This window comes from Coptis chinensis, chromosome 3 (assembly GCF_015680905.1).
Source record: "Coptis chinensis isolate HL-2020 chromosome 3, ASM1568090v1, whole genome shotgun sequence".
NCBI lineage: Eukaryota > Viridiplantae > Streptophyta > Magnoliopsida > Ranunculales > Ranunculaceae > Coptis > Coptis chinensis.
In genome coordinates this window covers 28,706,711-28,724,240 of record NC_141458.1, presented here as the reverse complement: position 1 = coordinate 28,724,240, position 17,530 = coordinate 28,706,711, and the positions used below count along the sequence as shown (strand labels likewise).

The 17,530-nt window shown below is 38.9% G+C and overlaps 2 protein-coding genes across 4 annotated transcripts; both read right to left on the bottom strand.

Annotated features, from left to right (window-relative positions):
- Positions 1 to 63: 63 nt before the first annotated feature.
- TBL5 (TRICHOME BIREFRINGENCE-LIKE 5) lies at positions 64 to 6,983 on the bottom strand. 3 transcript variants are annotated; one of them, XM_086601336.1, is made up of 6 exons: positions 6,410 to 6,983; positions 2,204 to 2,396; positions 1,772 to 1,965; positions 1,480 to 1,638; positions 1,111 to 1,405; positions 64 to 528 (listed from the first exon to the last, which is right to left on the bottom strand). In XM_086601336.1, exons 1-6 carry the CDS (start codon positions 6,916 to 6,918, stop codon positions 508 to 510), a joined length of 1,371 nt encoding a protein of 456 aa, XP_086457462.1. In that variant the 5' UTR covers positions 6,919 to 6,983; the 3' UTR covers positions 64 to 507. The 3 variants fall into 3 exon arrangements, with proteins under 3 accessions (XP_086457462.1, XP_086457461.1, XP_086457460.1); XM_086601335.1 differs by having other exon boundaries at positions 64 to 388; XM_086601334.1 differs by lacking the exon at positions 64 to 528 and having other exon boundaries at positions 866 to 1,405; positions 6,410 to 6,982.
- Positions 6,984 to 12,320: 5,337 nt separating this feature from the next.
- On the bottom strand, positions 12,321 to 13,274 carry LOC147509014 (uncharacterized). Its single transcript, XM_086597695.1, has 2 exons — positions 13,199 to 13,274; positions 12,321 to 13,093 (listed from the first exon to the last, which is right to left on the bottom strand). Exons 1-2 carry the CDS (start codon positions 13,272 to 13,274, stop codon positions 12,321 to 12,323), a joined length of 849 nt encoding a protein of 282 aa, XP_086453821.1.
- Between the last annotated feature and the right edge of the window lie 4,256 nt (positions 13,275 to 17,530).

Genomic DNA, 17,530 nt, shown 5'->3' with positions numbered 1-17,530 from the left:
AAGTGAAACTACGGAACATTATGTCAGCTCTGATATTTCTAGAAAGTGTTCACAAGAGAAAAATGAAGAACTCTCACCTATAAGAAACCATTAGTAATGACCATCAACAAAAATCTTATCTGTACAGAAGAATTGGTTTACATTTCTGATTACTAGGTCGAGGTAAAATCAAATTCCTTTCAAAATTTAGATACAACTCAACTCAACCATGCTGCCCAAAACCAAAATATATACCCTACTCAGATAAGGTTAAGAACCAAATGAGATTTGCGCAGCAACTATGGTTCTGGCTTTATGAAGTCAACCTAAAACAACCTTAACAATAGAGTGGCCGGCTTCTTCGTGAAATTCAATGAGACTGTACGTTCAATTTGGTTCTGAAGTGTATCTGCATCTGACTCAAATTCTATTAGTGCCATAATCCTCAAGACCTCAACGATGTTCTTTCTAAGATCTGACATCATAATCCTATTGGTATCACAATCTCCAACATATCTGCCTTTCATTCTAAATTAATCCCAAGATCCACTGTGAAAAAAGTGGACTTTATAAACATCTACACTCAGTTCTGATCCATTAAGACCAAAGTGATGACTTAATTAATGAATTATACATCAGAATAAGCTTTCATAATATACTCATCATTTCCAATTAGCATGTATTAACAGAAGTGCAAAAAAAATTCTGGTGCATTAAACTGCATTTCCCTTCGTCAATGTAAGAGATGCAAACAGTATTAGGTAGGAAGGAATTACATTCCTTTGAGATGCTACCGATGCCATACATGAACATTTATATTTTTTTGAACCACAATTAAAAGTGAGTTCTTTTTATCGAATAACTTCTTTTCACTAATACTTGAATGTAAAATCCACACCCCCTACTATATTTGATATGTCCATGATCATAAAGAAGATAAAAGATCAAACAAAATTTATATATGCTACGGGTTACAATTAATTACTGATTCCTGTTCTTTCATTTGTTTACTTTTTTTATGTTTTCTTCCTTTGTTAGTGATAATTAAAAAAGAAAAAAGAAAGAAGCCAACCAAATACAAAACTTTTACTTTAAATTTGGTGGAGTTGTTTCTTGTAAGATGAGACTCACATATATCAATTCATTCCATGCATCAGGAACCCCCGGAACACACCAATGACTGCAGTCCTGCCGCCTCGTAGAAACCTTCCGTCCATCAGTCACATTTTTGCTGTAGATTGATGGGTGCCCATCCTTACGGAAGTTTGTTAATCTTGTCACATTCAACAGTATCACTGGTACCTTCATTTTATGAATAACCTCCTCCACAATCTTCATTTTCAGGGGATAGCTGTTGAGGAAAGCCCCTGTTAGAATAGGTTCTTTCTCTCCATTACATGTCCCACCAGAGTCCCAGTCACCACCTCTGGTAAAATCGAAAGTCAGGAAATAACCACTAAGCCAAATAGAACTAACATTAGGCGTTGATAAAATCCTAACCTGAAATGGGCAGAGGAGTAGCCACGGTAGAAAACCAACTTCTTTGTGGGATCTATGTTTTCATCAATCCACATTCCCCAAGTTCTCATGGCCCTTCTATAAGCTTCAATTGCATCAAAACGAGGATAGATAACATCACCTTCCTTGTAGTAATTTTTCCTGCTTGAACCAACGCATTCGTTTGTTTTCACTAAGGGCTTGGTATTAAAAAATGGCGTGAAATTACAAAGCCTACAAGGAAGTAGGAAATACACAAAACCACAGAACAGCACAAGATAAAAAGATTACAGACCCCCTAGCAGTCTTTCCATGAGTCCACCAGTGGCCAGTATTGAAAACAAGGATATCAGCTCGCTTCCATCGCCCAGCAGATTTGTCGATTCGGTCAATTGATAAGGTGGGGTTTGAACCTCCCTGACCATTCGTACGGGTTCCCTCTTTAACAAGGAAATGTGAGCGAACGAATTCAACGGTGCAGTTATAGTCCTGCCAAAGATGTAGAGATCAATGTACAATCATTTAGTTACTGTTCACCTCAGGGCAATAGAAAGGATACGATGTCAATCCAGTGGAACTGTGGGTAGTTGTCCTTAAGAAATTAAAAGAACTCTCTAGTCATTTCATGTTCAAAGTTGATAAGGATATTTAATCCCGACTCAAGTACACTGCTTAATGCCTTAATATAATGAAAGAATAAATCTGGGAATTAGGAATGATTTGTTACCTCAAACTTGAAAACATAATATCCACGCCCTTTTGTTATTTTATACCCATGGATCTCATACATTCTGCTTTTATTTGACAGGCCTTCACGGAGGAGGCATAGAATGGATTCGAACTGGTTCCGGTTCATAGAGTCGCCAACCAGCATCAGCCTTTTACCCTTCAATCTCACCAAGAAGTCTGTGGCATTAAACCTACGAATAAAAAATGAGGCAAGAAAAATGCGTCCTCATGATGAAACTGATCAGTCTTAAAACAAAAGATACAAAACTCTCAACTCTTTAGTTGTAGGAGTACAACAGTAAATCATCGAATTAGAAAAATCTCCTCAAGAAGAAAGCGATAGGTGTAACTCACCTATTCATGGAAGATGTTGTATTTATGTTATTCAAGGAGTTCTTTAATAGTATATGACTATATGGATATCAGTATCCATTCAGTAAAAAGGCTCACGTTTAGGAGTAATTCCAAGGTTCTACATCTATGCAATATTCAAACCAAAGATTTATATCACATATTTTTCGTATTAACTTTTAGAGATAAATTCGCAAACAAACACATACATATATTTACACACATGAGCTCAGAATATTTAAAAATAGTTACGGGGAGAGAGACCAATTTCCGAGTAGCAAGGAAAAGAACAATACAATGTAACTTATTGTTGTTTTCCAACATTGTAAGTGCTGCTCGTAGGTTACTCATTAAGACCTGTCTCACTGGCTCACCGCAACTTGACCTGGCCCCAGATATAGCTTACCAACTTAAGGGTTGCATTACACCACAGCTTCTTGGCCCAGACAGAAAGGACCAAGGGATCCTTCACCATCAGCAAAGCGCAATCCTTCATTTAGGATCTTAGGCCCCTACCTGAGGAGCAACTATAATCCAACTTGATATAGACTCTTCAGCTGTACCTGATCATCAGTAGCCTAGCTGTTGCTTCTTTGGTTCACATAATGGGTCATCAGCAAGCTAATGGCCTCAACATAACATTTCTTCAATGATCTTTCTGCTTTCCTATAGGACTCCTAAACAAAACATTTTACTGCTTCCACTACTGGCTATTGTACTTTTCCAGATGAAAGTTTTATCTACTTAAAAACAAAAAACACGACCATTGTCTCTTGTATATTTGCTGATGCAAAATAGTATTCCATGGCTGTTCCCACTTGTGCGTTGATGTGTCTCCAATATGAAGATTATTATTATTTTTATCTTGATATACCTAATTTAAAAACCAACAACCATTAGAGAGTTGAACCAAGGAGGCAAGAAACCATTCCGATCACTATAGCTTTGCAGTCGACTTGAATGTTCAGAAAAAAGGTGTCAAGTTGCCATCTAGATGCTATGTCTGTTGTCAATATGAAGAGAGCCTCAAACATCTTCTTTGGGAGTGTGAATTTGCAAAGAGGGTATGGAAGTGGGTCTGTTTAAAATTCAAGTTTAGAAATCGGTGTTCCTCCTTACCTGATGCTAGAAAAGCCGCTAATGGTAGAAGCCCTATGGTAAAACAATTATGGGATGCAGCCATTGTGGGAACGATTGTAACGTTGTGGAAGCATAGGAACACGATCTACCATGATGATAGACATAATGATCTCAATCTTTGTACCTCCATGATCAGAAGGGAGATTAGAGCGGCTGCAGTACTCATTACTGGGCATTCTTTCAACAGTATTGCCGACCTCCAAATTCTCAAAAACTGGAATTTGAATGCAATACTACCAAGAGCACCAAGAATTCGGCCATGCTGGTGGATGCCACCTCATAATGGTTTTGTTAAGATTAATTGTGATGGGTCTTCCCTCGGCAATCCTGGAACTGCCGGCCTTGGAGCTACATACAGAATTGCTTCAGGTGATTTTCTCCTCGTTATATGGAGAAAGATAGGAGTGAGCACTAACTATATGGCTGAGTGTTTAGCCATTCTAGAAAGTGTGGAAGTTGCCACTCAAAGAAATTGGAGGGACATTTGGGTAGAGAATCTGATTCAGCAGTGGCAATCGTGGCTTTTGGGTCAGGGAAACTGTCTTGGAGACTTAAGAGAAGATAGGATAAATGCAAAGCTGAACTACAGAGTTGTATGCTGACATCTACTTGGAGAGAGGCTACTTTCTCTGCGGACCAAGTTGCAAAAAAAACTACGAGTATGGCTAATGAGGACCTTGCTATGTACTGTGGCAAGCCATCATGGATTTATAAGTGGGAGGCAAGCACAAGTATCTATTTTAGATTTGACTAGGGCTTGTACAAATTGGTGTAAGGTAAGAGGCCTACCTAGTAGGGTTGTTACATCGCCAATTTGTTACAAATCCTCTTGTTGTACTTTTTTCTTCCTTTTCCTATTTCTTTCCCCTTTTCCCAACCTATGTAACCTTCTTATTCTTTTAATATAAATCTTAATGCTCACTTAGCAAAAAAAAAAAGATCACTATAGTTTTGACTATCTCTATACAACGCTTTCCTCTTCCATTATTCCAATGCATACTCTAAGCTTCTTCTCCTTCTTCTCTTATTACTGGTATTACTATCACTAATGTCGTCTCTACTCTCCTAGCATCACCATTTACAAAAACCAACAACCTTTCATTGCAAAGATTAATTCATTCTCCAAAAACAAATTGCTGCAACTTCTGGTTTTCCATAGAATTAAGCACATTGACATGGACTATCACCTAGGCGGCTAGACCTAGTACAAGAACTTATACAACAATCCTTCATTCTTTTACAGATGTTCCAACTTCCAAATGGATCGTCCAACAAATAACTATGGACCAAAATGCTCTAAAACCAGCTAAGGTGGACAAGTTCTTGTTTATTGGTAGGTAAATTCTATTGATTTGGAAAGTGGTACCAAAATACAAAGTGTGCAGGACAAGCAAGAGTTGTGAGGAACACACACAACGAGAACATAACACAAGGACACCCGAGTTACATGAGTAAGAATAGAAATCAGACAACAAATGACCACAGTCAATGCACGAGGACACCATAGTTACCAGTGTAAGAATAGAAATCAGACAACAAAGAACCCCAGTCAATACATACATCAAAAACAACATTATGGATCGAGGCCACCAACATGATAATCCCATTCCAATACAGAGAGTAGCTTCCACTTTCCAGTTCTAAAATATATTTTCTAATTGGTTTGACGTCATCTTTGCAGTCCCATTAGTTGGACTGTGTAGCTTTCTGAGTTATTTCTTCTTTTAATTTCTTAGCTCAATGACGACTCAGCCAGTTTTTCTCTTACCAAGGCGTCCCACATTTTTCTTATCTCTTACATCAAATCCTATTTATCACTGATCTAAAATTCCACCAAGGGCCTTAGCATAGGTCTCTAACTCTCTATTCCGGTTTAAAGTCATACCAATGTCCAGGCTCCAACTTAAGGGGAGAGTACTTGCAGAGAGTTAAATTGGAATACAAAAGGATAATTGGCTATGAGGTACTATTGGGACACTCTGAGTCAATCCAAATCCCCAAATGTACAAAATCCAATGTTGAGATTCAATAGTTTGTCCAATAAGCCAAAATAATAGAATCTAACTGGAAATATTTTTGCACTTAACAAAGCTTTTCACTTTGTGGTGTCATCCTAACCTTAAGTTGTGACTTTTTGCATTCAAAATCATTTAAGGGTAAAACTACATTTTATCCTAACATTAAGTACTGAACTAACCTGAATTTGGGACTTTTTCGTTATCTTCTGCGGCTAAAACTACATGTATCCTAACACTGAGATTTGAACCACAACTAACACCCCTAACAGATCATAGAATGTGTTGTGTTTCCCCACAAGTTACAAAGCCAAAATTGTCAATATGGGTGGGGAAACTGAAACGATAGTTCACCAGCAATGTTGGCATATATTGCTGCACAACTACTCCAATGAGTTTGTGTTGCATACCTAGACTTACAAATTAGATAAAAAGTAAATGAATGTCGGGTGTGCCAATTTCTTAAAAGAATTGACATTGTCTATACCGGGAACTGAAAAACCTATTGTACCGCCTTCAACAAACACGTTACCCTCTCAACAGGAAATTCCCACAAATTCTATAACCAGTCCCTGAAAATGATGTCAATAGGGATATTCACTTAATAAATAGAAATTTTCTCCACATTAACAATCCGAATGTATTTTCAAAACAGAAGAACTAATCAAACTCCAAGTTTCACATTCCTATAAGTATACCTTGGAAGATCGCAACCGTCGGGCTTCCATCGCCATTTAAGATACTCAGAATCAGGTCTACCATTGCCTTGACAGTTAAAAGCTTCATCAACATAAGGACAAGAACTTGGTTTATAAACAGGATACCCTTCATCCTTGACCCATTTTCCAGCATACAAATCACATTTACTTCCATAATTCATCGAAACACCCCCCTCTCTTAAATCATCCTTAGAGACCATATCATGGATGGAAGTGAGGTTTTCTTGGATGGGCATTTCATTTTCTTTTAGCCCAACATCATTGTTTACAACAATTGTATCATTTTGAGGTGTTGGTATTGTTGGTGGTGATTGCAAGGGAGACCAAATGAGGTAATCTTTATAGAAAGAAAGAGTTGGCTCAAGAGCATTTTTGCTGAATAAGAGAATGCTAATGAGTAATAAGAGAAGAAACAAGAACAGAGAAGATGTTGTTGTTAAGAAAGTGTACTTCTTTTTATGAATTGGTGGTGGTGGTGGTGAAGCCATTTTTTTATTCAGTTAATAATAACTAACTAAACTAGATGATGTTCATTTTGGGAAAGTGAATGTTTTTTTTTCTTATATTTAACTGTTCCTTTCATTTGTGTCAATTAAGTGGTTCAGTCATGACTCATGTGACCTTGAAATGTTTTGGGTCTAGAATATATTTATGTGTGGAGTCACTGTTCTAACATCCTTCATGTGCACGTACACCTTGGTGGGCGTTATTTTGTTTGAAATGTTTCAAGATATAAAGAGCCATGTGGATGGAGGTTTTTAGATTATCAAAAAAAGAATCCTTTTGGTACAGAGTAGCATAAACTTGCACTAAAACTCTAGAAGTAAAGAAGCAGATCAGTCAGGGAAAAAGTATCACTCCCGTTGCACATATTACTGAATAGCTCGCTTAGCGAGTCGAGTTTAATATGTTCGGTCTCAAGTCTTATATTGGAGCGCCGGTTCATATTGGACATTGATGCTGCCATAGCACTGTTATAAAAATCGGTCTAGGCGACCCCTTAGGCGCTAGGCGGTGCCCAACTGACTCGCCTAAGTCCAAGTCGTTTAAAAAATCGGTAGACCGACTAAGCGGGTCTAGACGGTCTCCAGGTGGTCCAATCATTTTTTTTTTTTTTTGAATGATTAAATGTCAAAAATTAAAAGCCCGTGTAGACTTAAAATTTGAATGAGTTTAAAAAACTAAAGTCTAATGTAAATTATATGTCATTATAATAAAGAGTATGTTTTTATGTGAAGTCGATATTCTTCAACAATTAAATATTTTTGTAATAAATATATTTGTTTGTGTTTATTTTTTGAGTTATGGTAAATCTTGTAGTATAGGTGCGTATTACTATATATATTAAGAAAACAAACCGCCTAGACCGGCTATATTTGTTTGTGTTTATTTTTTGAGTTATGGTAAATCTTGTAGTATAGGTGTGTATTACTATATATATTAGGAAAAAAAAACCGCCTAGCGCCTAGCCCGTCTAGGCACTGCCTAAAAAGCCTAGGAACTCTCCGACCGCCCGACTACCGCTAGCGTTTTAGGAACTGATGCAACAATGGATCTTTGGTATGGGCATAGAGTCATAGACGCCCCAAAATGAGTGAGTCTCTTTGGGGTTGTTGGATTGAAATTGATAAGGTTACTCGCACATGTGTTTCAGTATCAAAGTCTGGCTCATTGGGCTCACATTAGAGTCCAACCAAATAAATTGGACAAATTATAGCCGTGGAAGATCCTGAAGTAAAGAGAAAGGTGTTAAAGACCAGTTAGGTACAAGGTGCATTTGGAATATAATTACAGACATTGAAATCGTCAATTCATGTCAAAATCAAAGACAATTTCAAGCCTAAGGATATTGCCAAGGAATAAGGAAACAGCTGGTTTACTACCAATCGCTAGCTAACATTGACAAAGAAACATAATATATTATAAGTTAAAACTGAAAAGAAAAATGAAGACAATGTAGAAGAGAATGTTGGTTGGATTTTTCTCTAAGTTTAAAATACATCACTTTGGGAGTAATCGAGTACGAGTAAACATTTAATTTGTAATTTGCCAAAAGAAACATTCTTTTACCAAAACCAGGTCCTACGTTGTGGAAATGTGGAGAAAAACTTAGGTGTTAACTAAGTGCTCATTTTTCATGTGGAGGTTATGTCATTACGTGGAGTTGTTAACTAAGTCCTACCTTGTTTTTTTGGGTAAATCCTATCTCACTCACTTGGGCATATCATGCATACTTCAAAATTAAAATCCATATCATATATTAAACTTATCAAAATCGAGTGACCTTGGGGTTTTGCAATATTTGATTGATCACAATTCCGTATATTCTATTTTTTTTTTACTTTTTTTGCAAAGCATAATTACCCTTCAAAGTCAAATTAATTTATGGTGCTTAGAAATTAGACCAATTAAGGAGTTTATTTTAGTAATGGAAGTAGAAATAATATTGGTGTATTACAAAGAAATTGTCAAGCATATTCTCAGTGTATCATTTACCAAATCTATCAGTTTTTATTTTAACAGTTTTAAATATTCCGTCCAATACTCCAATGTGAATGAGATATGGCCAAAGATCCTAGGTCGCCATATCCCATTAAAAACAATTGCTCTGTCTATATGTTGCTGCTATATCAGATTAATTAAATGAACTTTGTTCCTCATCATTATGCTGAGTTCCTCCACTAACTCAGTGAGTTGTTACTTGGTGAAGAATTGTTCCTATTTCTGCTTAATTCCCAAGTTAATGCAAGACATGTTTTTGGTTACATATCCGAAAAGTTTGTGTGATTGGAAAATATAATAGTTGTTGAAGTATGTAAAGTATCCCACGTTTTTATAAGTGTGGATATGTAATTAGTAGTTGCTGGTTTGAGTAGCTTGACACCCAAATAAGTCAAATATAAATATATGAACTAAAATATAGAGAAAAACAACTCTCTAACCCTATAATTCTAGCCTCCACTTTTCTCCGTTCTTCTTCTTACTGGTCTCTCTCCCATTGCAACAATGTCACAACTCTCCTAGCATCACCACTATTATGGTATCGGAGCATCAAGTTCAAATATAAGTTTAGTAGTATGCTAGGAGAGGTAACCCCCAAAATAAGTACGTATACAAGAAAAAAAAAAAATCAATTCTTTTTCAGTTTTTAGTATAGTATTCAATTCAAGTTTTAATCTTTCTTACAAGAAGTTTCCGTTGGTGTTTAAAGTTTGTTTGAAGAATGCTAGGATAGAGATCGAAGTTTCTCAGTATTGGTTTCTCAGTATTGTTTTGCTTTCGTAATCTTTGTATTCCACCATCTCTCTGTCTCTCAGTATTGATAATGGGGTGCACGTACGTCCTCTTCAAGTAAGTTTTTCTTTTCCAGAAAGGCACAACCTCTCTGTATCTCGCAGTTTCTAGTGGAAGGCGCGCACACGCTTGGTTTAGCCTTCTTCTAGGTGCGCATGCACTCTGGGTTTTGTATCTCGCAGTTTCTAGTGGAAGGCGCGCATGTGCTCGGTTTAGCCTTCTGCTAGGCGCACACACGCTCTGGGCTGTTCGTCTAGCATGCTCTGTTCATATCCATATAGTGAGTATTCTCGTTTTTTTTTTACAAAGTCTAAAGTTGTTCCAAGAACTGGTGAATTCAGTACTACACTTGTATCTTATCAAGATGATAGTAGATGGAGACGCGCACAATATGCATAAAGGTATTTGATACATGTTTTGTTAGAATTTTTTTTTGTGTATTGGAGTAAGAGGTATTGTTTTTTGGAGTGGGCATTGGTTGATCTTTGGTCGTATAACTTCGTCTTTGCTTTGTTATTTGAAGTGGGTATTGGTTGGTTGTATAATTTCAAGTTTTAAGTTTAGTATTGATGGGGTGGTCAGTTTATTTATTGGGTTGGTATTTGGTCTCTTCTGTTTCAAGTTCAAGTCGGAATAGACAAGTCTTTGTATATTTCAACTTAGCCTTGTATATTCCAATTTGAGGGGGAGAATATGGAGATATGAGGACATTGAGTAGTATATGAGGCAAAGAGAATATGGAGATATGAGGAAGAGTACTCATGTCTCGATATTCCATCATGCCTTGGCGAACTCACTTCATGAGGGAGTGCGCCCCTCATTCAAGGCATATCCAAGGGCGTGTGCCCCCTTTGCATCTCAACATTATGACATCCCCACTATTCATCACTTATGCTTCCAGGTAGCAGTCACGCCTAAACTACACGTATGTTTCAGGTAGCAGTCACGCCTAAACTGCACGTATGTTTAAGGTAGCAGTTATGCCTAAACTGTGCTCATCAACATTTAGGTAGCAGTCAAGCCTAAACTGCACTCTTCATAATCAAGACATTAGTCAAGCCTAAACTGCACTCATCAGTATTCAGGTAGTAGTCAAGTTTTAACTGTACCCATATTTAGTATTCAGTATTTAGGAGTACCCATAATAGTATTTTGTTGACGTCAATAGTGATATTGATAGTAGCAGCCAAGAAGCGCACATCAAATCAGTGTTATTGTTTTCAATTTATATTATGACAGCCATAACAGCGAATGGAGTGAGTAGTAACCAAGCAGTGCGCCACTAAACCGGTGTTATGGTTTCAGTTTGTGACTGTGGTACACCTTCAGTATTCAGGTTAGACCATTGCCTACACCGACAGTTTCACTTTCCAAAACGTTTCAATAATTGTTCGAGTTCTTCAACTAAAGACAGTTCTATGCGAAGGGGGGAGCAGTATTCTTATCTTTTATTTTTGCAATCCAAACTGAAATTTGCATAATTACAGCTTGAGGGGGAGTGTTGAAGTATGTAAAGTATCCCACGTTTCTTTCTGTAAGTGTGGATACGTAATTAGTAGTTGCTGTTTTGAGTAGCTTGACACCCAAGTAAATCAAGTATAAATATATAAACTACGAGCATCTCTAGGTGGTGGTAGCATATTCTTCATATTTGAAGAAAAAAATTGAAAAAACTGGTCGCAAATTTTGACCAACTCTAGGTGGTCGCAAATTTCGCCCGCAAAATTCATTGTAGGGGCCACCATGCGCGCCATTAGTACTGGCACGCGCCAGTACCAGTGTCGCGCACCATTGGTACTGTCGCGCGCTAGTACTAATGGCGCATGCTATCGAATACAAAGTCCGAAATTTCAAGAAATTGTTTCATTCTCACCTAACACTCCAAAACTATCTCCACAACTATGACTTCTTCTTCATCATTGCAAAAAACTAGCCAACATACCGACGTTGCCGAATCAACTCAACAATCCTATTATTTTGATACACTCGATCAAGAGAGGTGCCAAATTTGCACCTCAAGAAAACATTTTGCATTGTCATGCAAGTATATGAACAAAAGGTGTCATAAAGCACCACATTGTTAAGGTTATATGCTCATACATAGAAGTTGTAACGAAGATGGTGAAGAAGTAAGATTTTTGAAATGCATGTATGATATATGTCCTGGTATGGAATATATATATGGAGACAGTTTGTTGATATGCACGTGTTGTGGCGAGGATGATCATTGGTATAGGTATTGCCCTTATGCACAGGTATCATGCCCAAATGGTTGTGATGGTGTTAGAGAGCTGAAAAAGTTTGCGAACCTTGAAGGAAAAGGTCTTGATCTATTGAAGTGTTTAGTGTGTGGAAAATGTGAGTGGTTAGGTGCTGTAATGGAAAAATGTTAAGAGTAGTTAGAGTATTATAATGTGAGTGGTTAATGTTAATTATTTTATTTTCTATGACTATGTAACTTTTTTTTTAATATGAATAAACTTTAATTTTATATAAATATATATTTAGTTTAAATTAATATATATATAGAAATTGATTAACATTGTTTGTTGATGATTAAAAATAAAAATGTATCTACGAAATTAAATTACAACAATCAATGTCGGTCACCCTTAATGCTCCATAGATGCTTGACAAGGTCGCTTTTAAGTCTATCATGCATAGTCTTTGATTGAACTCGTAGAGTCCCCTCAATGTAGTGTTCCCGAGTAGGTGAGATCTGTGGTTGCCCTTCTGGATCAAGAATGTACCTCCTCATTTCATAATTTTTATTTTTAGATCCGATTATCATATTGTGCAATATGATACATGCTCTAATAACAGTATCCATTGTCTCCACATGCCATAATTTGCAAGCTTTTGCCAAAATCCCAAATTTAGCTTGCAAAACCCCAAAAGCTCTTTCAATATCTTTTCTTGCAGCTTTTTGCATCGTTGCGAACCACTTCGTCTTTAGAACATTAGGGTTTGAAATTATTTTTATAAATGACGCATAGTCAGGATATATACCATCAGCTAAATAATAACCCATATTATAGCTATGCTGATTTACGTCAAAATAAACAGGTGGAGAAGTACCATTGATCACGTGCTCAAATACTGGCGAGTTGTCCAACACGTTGATGTCATTGTGTGACCCTGACATCCCAAAGAAAGAATGCCATATCCACAGGTCTTCGGTTGCAACCGCTTCGAGAATAACAGATGGTTTTCCAGAACGACCACTGTAAGCACTTTGCCATCCAGTTGGACAATTATGCCATTCCCAATGCATACAATCAATGCTTCCCAACATACTCGACCATCCACGTATGGCAGAATGTGCAAGCAAGTGTTCTATATCTGTAATATTTGGCCTTCGCAAGTAGACTGAACCGTACAATTTGATAATTGCATCACAGAAATGCCTTAACGCCTGGTTTCCAGTTTGCTCGGAAATGTATAATTGATCGTCAAGTTAATCAGCTACCGTACCATAACCAAGAATATGCAAAGCTGCAGCCACCTTGATCAGAAGATCTATACCAGGTGTACGTACCTCTACATTCATACCCTGGCTAACGAACTCATTAGGGACTTAGTCTTTATATTAAGTCTAAGTGACCAATCCTTGGCTACCTGGACGGCTCACATGTCCACTTAGCCACTTGGACGGCTCACATGTCCACTTAGCCACCTAGACGGCTCATAGTTCTAGTTAGCCACCGGACGGGCGGCTCACATGTCCACTTAGCCACTTGGGCGGCTCACATGTCCACTTAGCCACCTAGGCGGCTCCACGGTTCTAGTTAGCCACTTGGGCGGCTCACATGTCCACTTAGCCACTTGGGCGGCTCACATGTCCACTTAGCCACCTAGACGGCTCCACGGTTCTAGTTAGCCACGGGCGGCTCACATGTCCACTTAGCCACTTGGGCCGCTCACATGTCCACTTAGCCACCTAGGCGGCTCCACGGTTCTAGTTAGCCACTTGGACGGCTCACATGTCCACTTAGCCACTTGGGCGGCTCACATGTCCACTTAGCCACCTAGGCGGCTCCGCGGTTCTAGTTAGCCACTTGGGCGGCTCACATGTCCACTTAGCCACCTAGACGGCTCCACGTTCTAGTTAGCCACTTGGGCGGCTCACATGTCCACTTAGCCACCGGACGGCTCACGTTCTAGTTAGCCACTTGGGCGGCTCACGTGTGAAGTAGACATCGGGGCGCCCGGTCGATCCGAGCGGTCACATGTTCGATTAACCCGGTCCCTATCTAGTAAGAGTCCTTGTGCTATCGGGACTCTTATTTTCTATTTCTATAAATAGGACTCTTCACTTAACAAAGAACTACGTTTTTAGAGACTTGATTCTCGGATACATATTCGGATAATGTAGGCAGCCATTAAAGGCACCTGATCTCCTTCTTTATACAACATCTCCCCTTGCAGATTCAATAGTGTTATGCGGGTGAATTCTTACCCAAACATAATTGGCCCGTCTGCGGTTCTTATTAACGTTCTCTCTTCCGTATCTCTCTCAATATTTGTCAATGGCTACTATAACAAGATCTCTAGCGAACAAGCGGGGCAAAAGCACAACCATCGAGGGAAATAATCAACAAAATGCTTTGAAGTTAGGTGGTCGATCAAGTTGCATCAAACCAACAGGCTCCACCTTTGTTGCCTCCAAGATTACCAAGGCAAGCATCTAAATTTCCAAGGTCACGGGCTCCGGTATCTTCTCCTCCTAATGATACTAATTCGCCGGATGCGATCCGGATCTGAGATCCAGATGCAGATGCAAATATGGTTGCAGATCCAAATGATAAGGACACAGGTGACGAAGAAATGACTCTGGAGGCTCTGCGTAACAAACTTAGAAGGGAAAAGGAGCATAACGCGGACTTGCAGAAGCAAATAAATGAAGGGAAGCAAGTACAGATAGACAACAATGATACTGCTTCATCTATTCCATCAAGAATCCCAAGATCTGGAGAAAACCGCAGTGTATTCCACCGCTTGCAAAGCAATAGCGAAAGATTCCGAACCACTGATGATGTCCCTGAAAATAGTCCAAATCAATCCAGGCCACGACATATTTCAACCAATTTATTAAGGCGATTGAGGACTCCTGATGTCAATGGTCGTAATAGAAGGCGTGATAGACAACATCACAGGTCACATACTAGTCGTCGTATCTCCCCAAGGGAGTCTGAGTCACACCGAACAAGCTACCAGCCATACTACCGAGGTAATACAAACCTTGTAAGCCAGGATAGCAGCACATTACGGCGGTCAGATCGGATGATACCACCCAACATTAGAACTCACTTGGGGCAATCGAGCTGTGACCTCAGGCAAGATCTGAATCACGACCTAAGACTTGACTTGAATGAAAGGAATCAGTGCAGAAGACAACTGGAAGACCGACATAGAGATAACACTCATCATATAGATTACTCTCCAGTGCACCGAGACATTTCAAACTTCCATCATAGGTCTCGCAGTCCAGAGCACCCAAGGTTTCCAGATATGGGCAACAACTGGGGGCAGGCACATATGACAGAAGGTCAAGAAGTTCAACCACAAATCGTCCGTCGCCAAACAAATGAAGGAATAACATATACTGAACAGCAGATTAAAGACATCGTTAAAAAGGCAATGAATAATACTGATCTAAAGGAAAAACATTGGAAAGACTTAGCCGTAAATGAAGACATCGTTGGACGTTTTTCCTGGCGCATACAAAATCTGCGAAACATCGGGAAGGGTTTCAAACAGCCAGAGTTGCCTAAGTACGATGAAGCAGAAGGTGATCCAAACAACCATGTTATGGAGTTCAAAAGCAGGCTAGTTCTTTGGCGTAAGGATGACGCTCTCTTATGCAAACTTTTTCCGGCAACCCTAAAAGGGGAAGCTTTGCGATGGCTATCGGAAATTCCAGCTAGATCTATCGAATCTTTCCAGGAGTTAGCAGATCAGTTCACGGATCGATTTCAACATAATTGGACTCGGCCTAAAGATGTCAATATCTTGCTAAACACAAAACAACAGAAGGATGAAACACTTGCAAAATTCGTTGTCCGATTTCGCCAAATCCAAGCAGGGGTCACAGATGTGCCAGCTATGATGATCATTCACGCATTCAAAGAAGCTCTCGCTTTGATACTAACGGAATATATAACTCATTTGGTAAGATCCTCCTCCCCAGACGAAATCTGACTTGTTCACACGAACGCTACAGTTCATCAATGTTGAAATAGATGCGGCAGCACGAACTTCAAGGGACAAAGATTTTAGAGGAAAAGAATCTACAGATACCAAAAGCAAGCAAAAACAAAGCACAATGGAAACTCAACAACCGAAGCAGGATCTTAAAAAGACCAACAATTTTCGAGAAGAGATGAAGCTCACTCCACTGAATGCCAAATATGCCTCAATCTATGAAAAGATTAAAAGTCGCAATCTGCTTTTCCCTCCAATGCCTTTACCCGAAGGTACAAAGTCTACGCGTGATAAAAATCTATGGTGTCTTTTCCACAATGACTTTGGTCACGAAACTGAACAATGCAGATCCTTACGAGGAAAGATACAAAAGCTAGTAGAGAAGGGACAGCTAGAGAAATTCTTAAGCACTAAAAGTGCTCAACAGAATTTGTCAATCTCAGGTTACAACGTCATCAAAGCTGGTCACACCAGAATCAATGACGTGTCACGTACAAAACAAAAATGTGAGCAAAGAGAAAAGTTGGGATTTTTATGTGAGTTATATCACATAAATAGCTTTGATTTTATTGAAGGAACTCGCATAGAAACCATCGAACCAAGCCCACTATGTTTTACTGACAGAGACCTAATTGGCATCCATCACCCTCATTACGATGCCGTCGTTATCACAGCTTACATTGGTCTATGGCGAAGTACAAATGGTCATGATAGACACTGGAAGTTCTGCTAGTGTAATTTTTGCAGGTTGTTACGATGACATGAAACTGTCAGAAAATTTGATTGTCACAGATAACAACCCAATAATCGGTTTTGATGGAATAGCAGCAACTCCGGTCGGAAGAGTTTCTTTACCAGTCAAACTCATGGATAAGGCGGTCAACATTGATTTTCTTTTAATGAACTGCAAATCTTCCTACAATGCAATTTTAGGTAGGGATTGGCTCCACTGTATGGGTGCTGTTGTCTCTACCCTTCACCAAGCAGTGAAATTTCCATCTCTAGACAAAATTTGCAAAATACGAGGAGATCAGATGGCTTCTAGCCGTTGTCACGAAAGAATATTAGATGATTACCGTCAATCTGATATGCATGGAAACACAATTTTAAGCAATTCACAAGAAGTCATTCAAGCACAATCCGCACCACAAATAAACTGTTCCACCATATCATCAAGCGAAGGACCACCGACTATAGACCGCCTCTTAGAAGTTCAAATTGGAGAATCTAGCAAAGAAACAACCTTCATATCAGCCGAGCTATCAGAAAATGAACAAAGGGAAATGGTTACTCTACTCAGAAAGAACAAGAGCATTTTTTGCTTGGTCTTTGGAGCAAATGCCAGGTATACACCCAAATGTTGCCTGTCACAAGCTTGATATTGATACAAGTGTTAAGCCTGTACGACAAAAGCCCAGACGTATGGCTCCTGATAGAAAGCTAAAGGTTAAAGAAGAGATTGATCGTTTACTCTCTGTCAATTTTATTCGCCCAGTTTCATACCCTAGATGGTTGTCCAACGTGGTAGCAGTGCCGAAAAAGAATGGCAAGATGAGAGTATGCATCGACTTCACCAATCTTAACAAAGCATGCCCCATACAT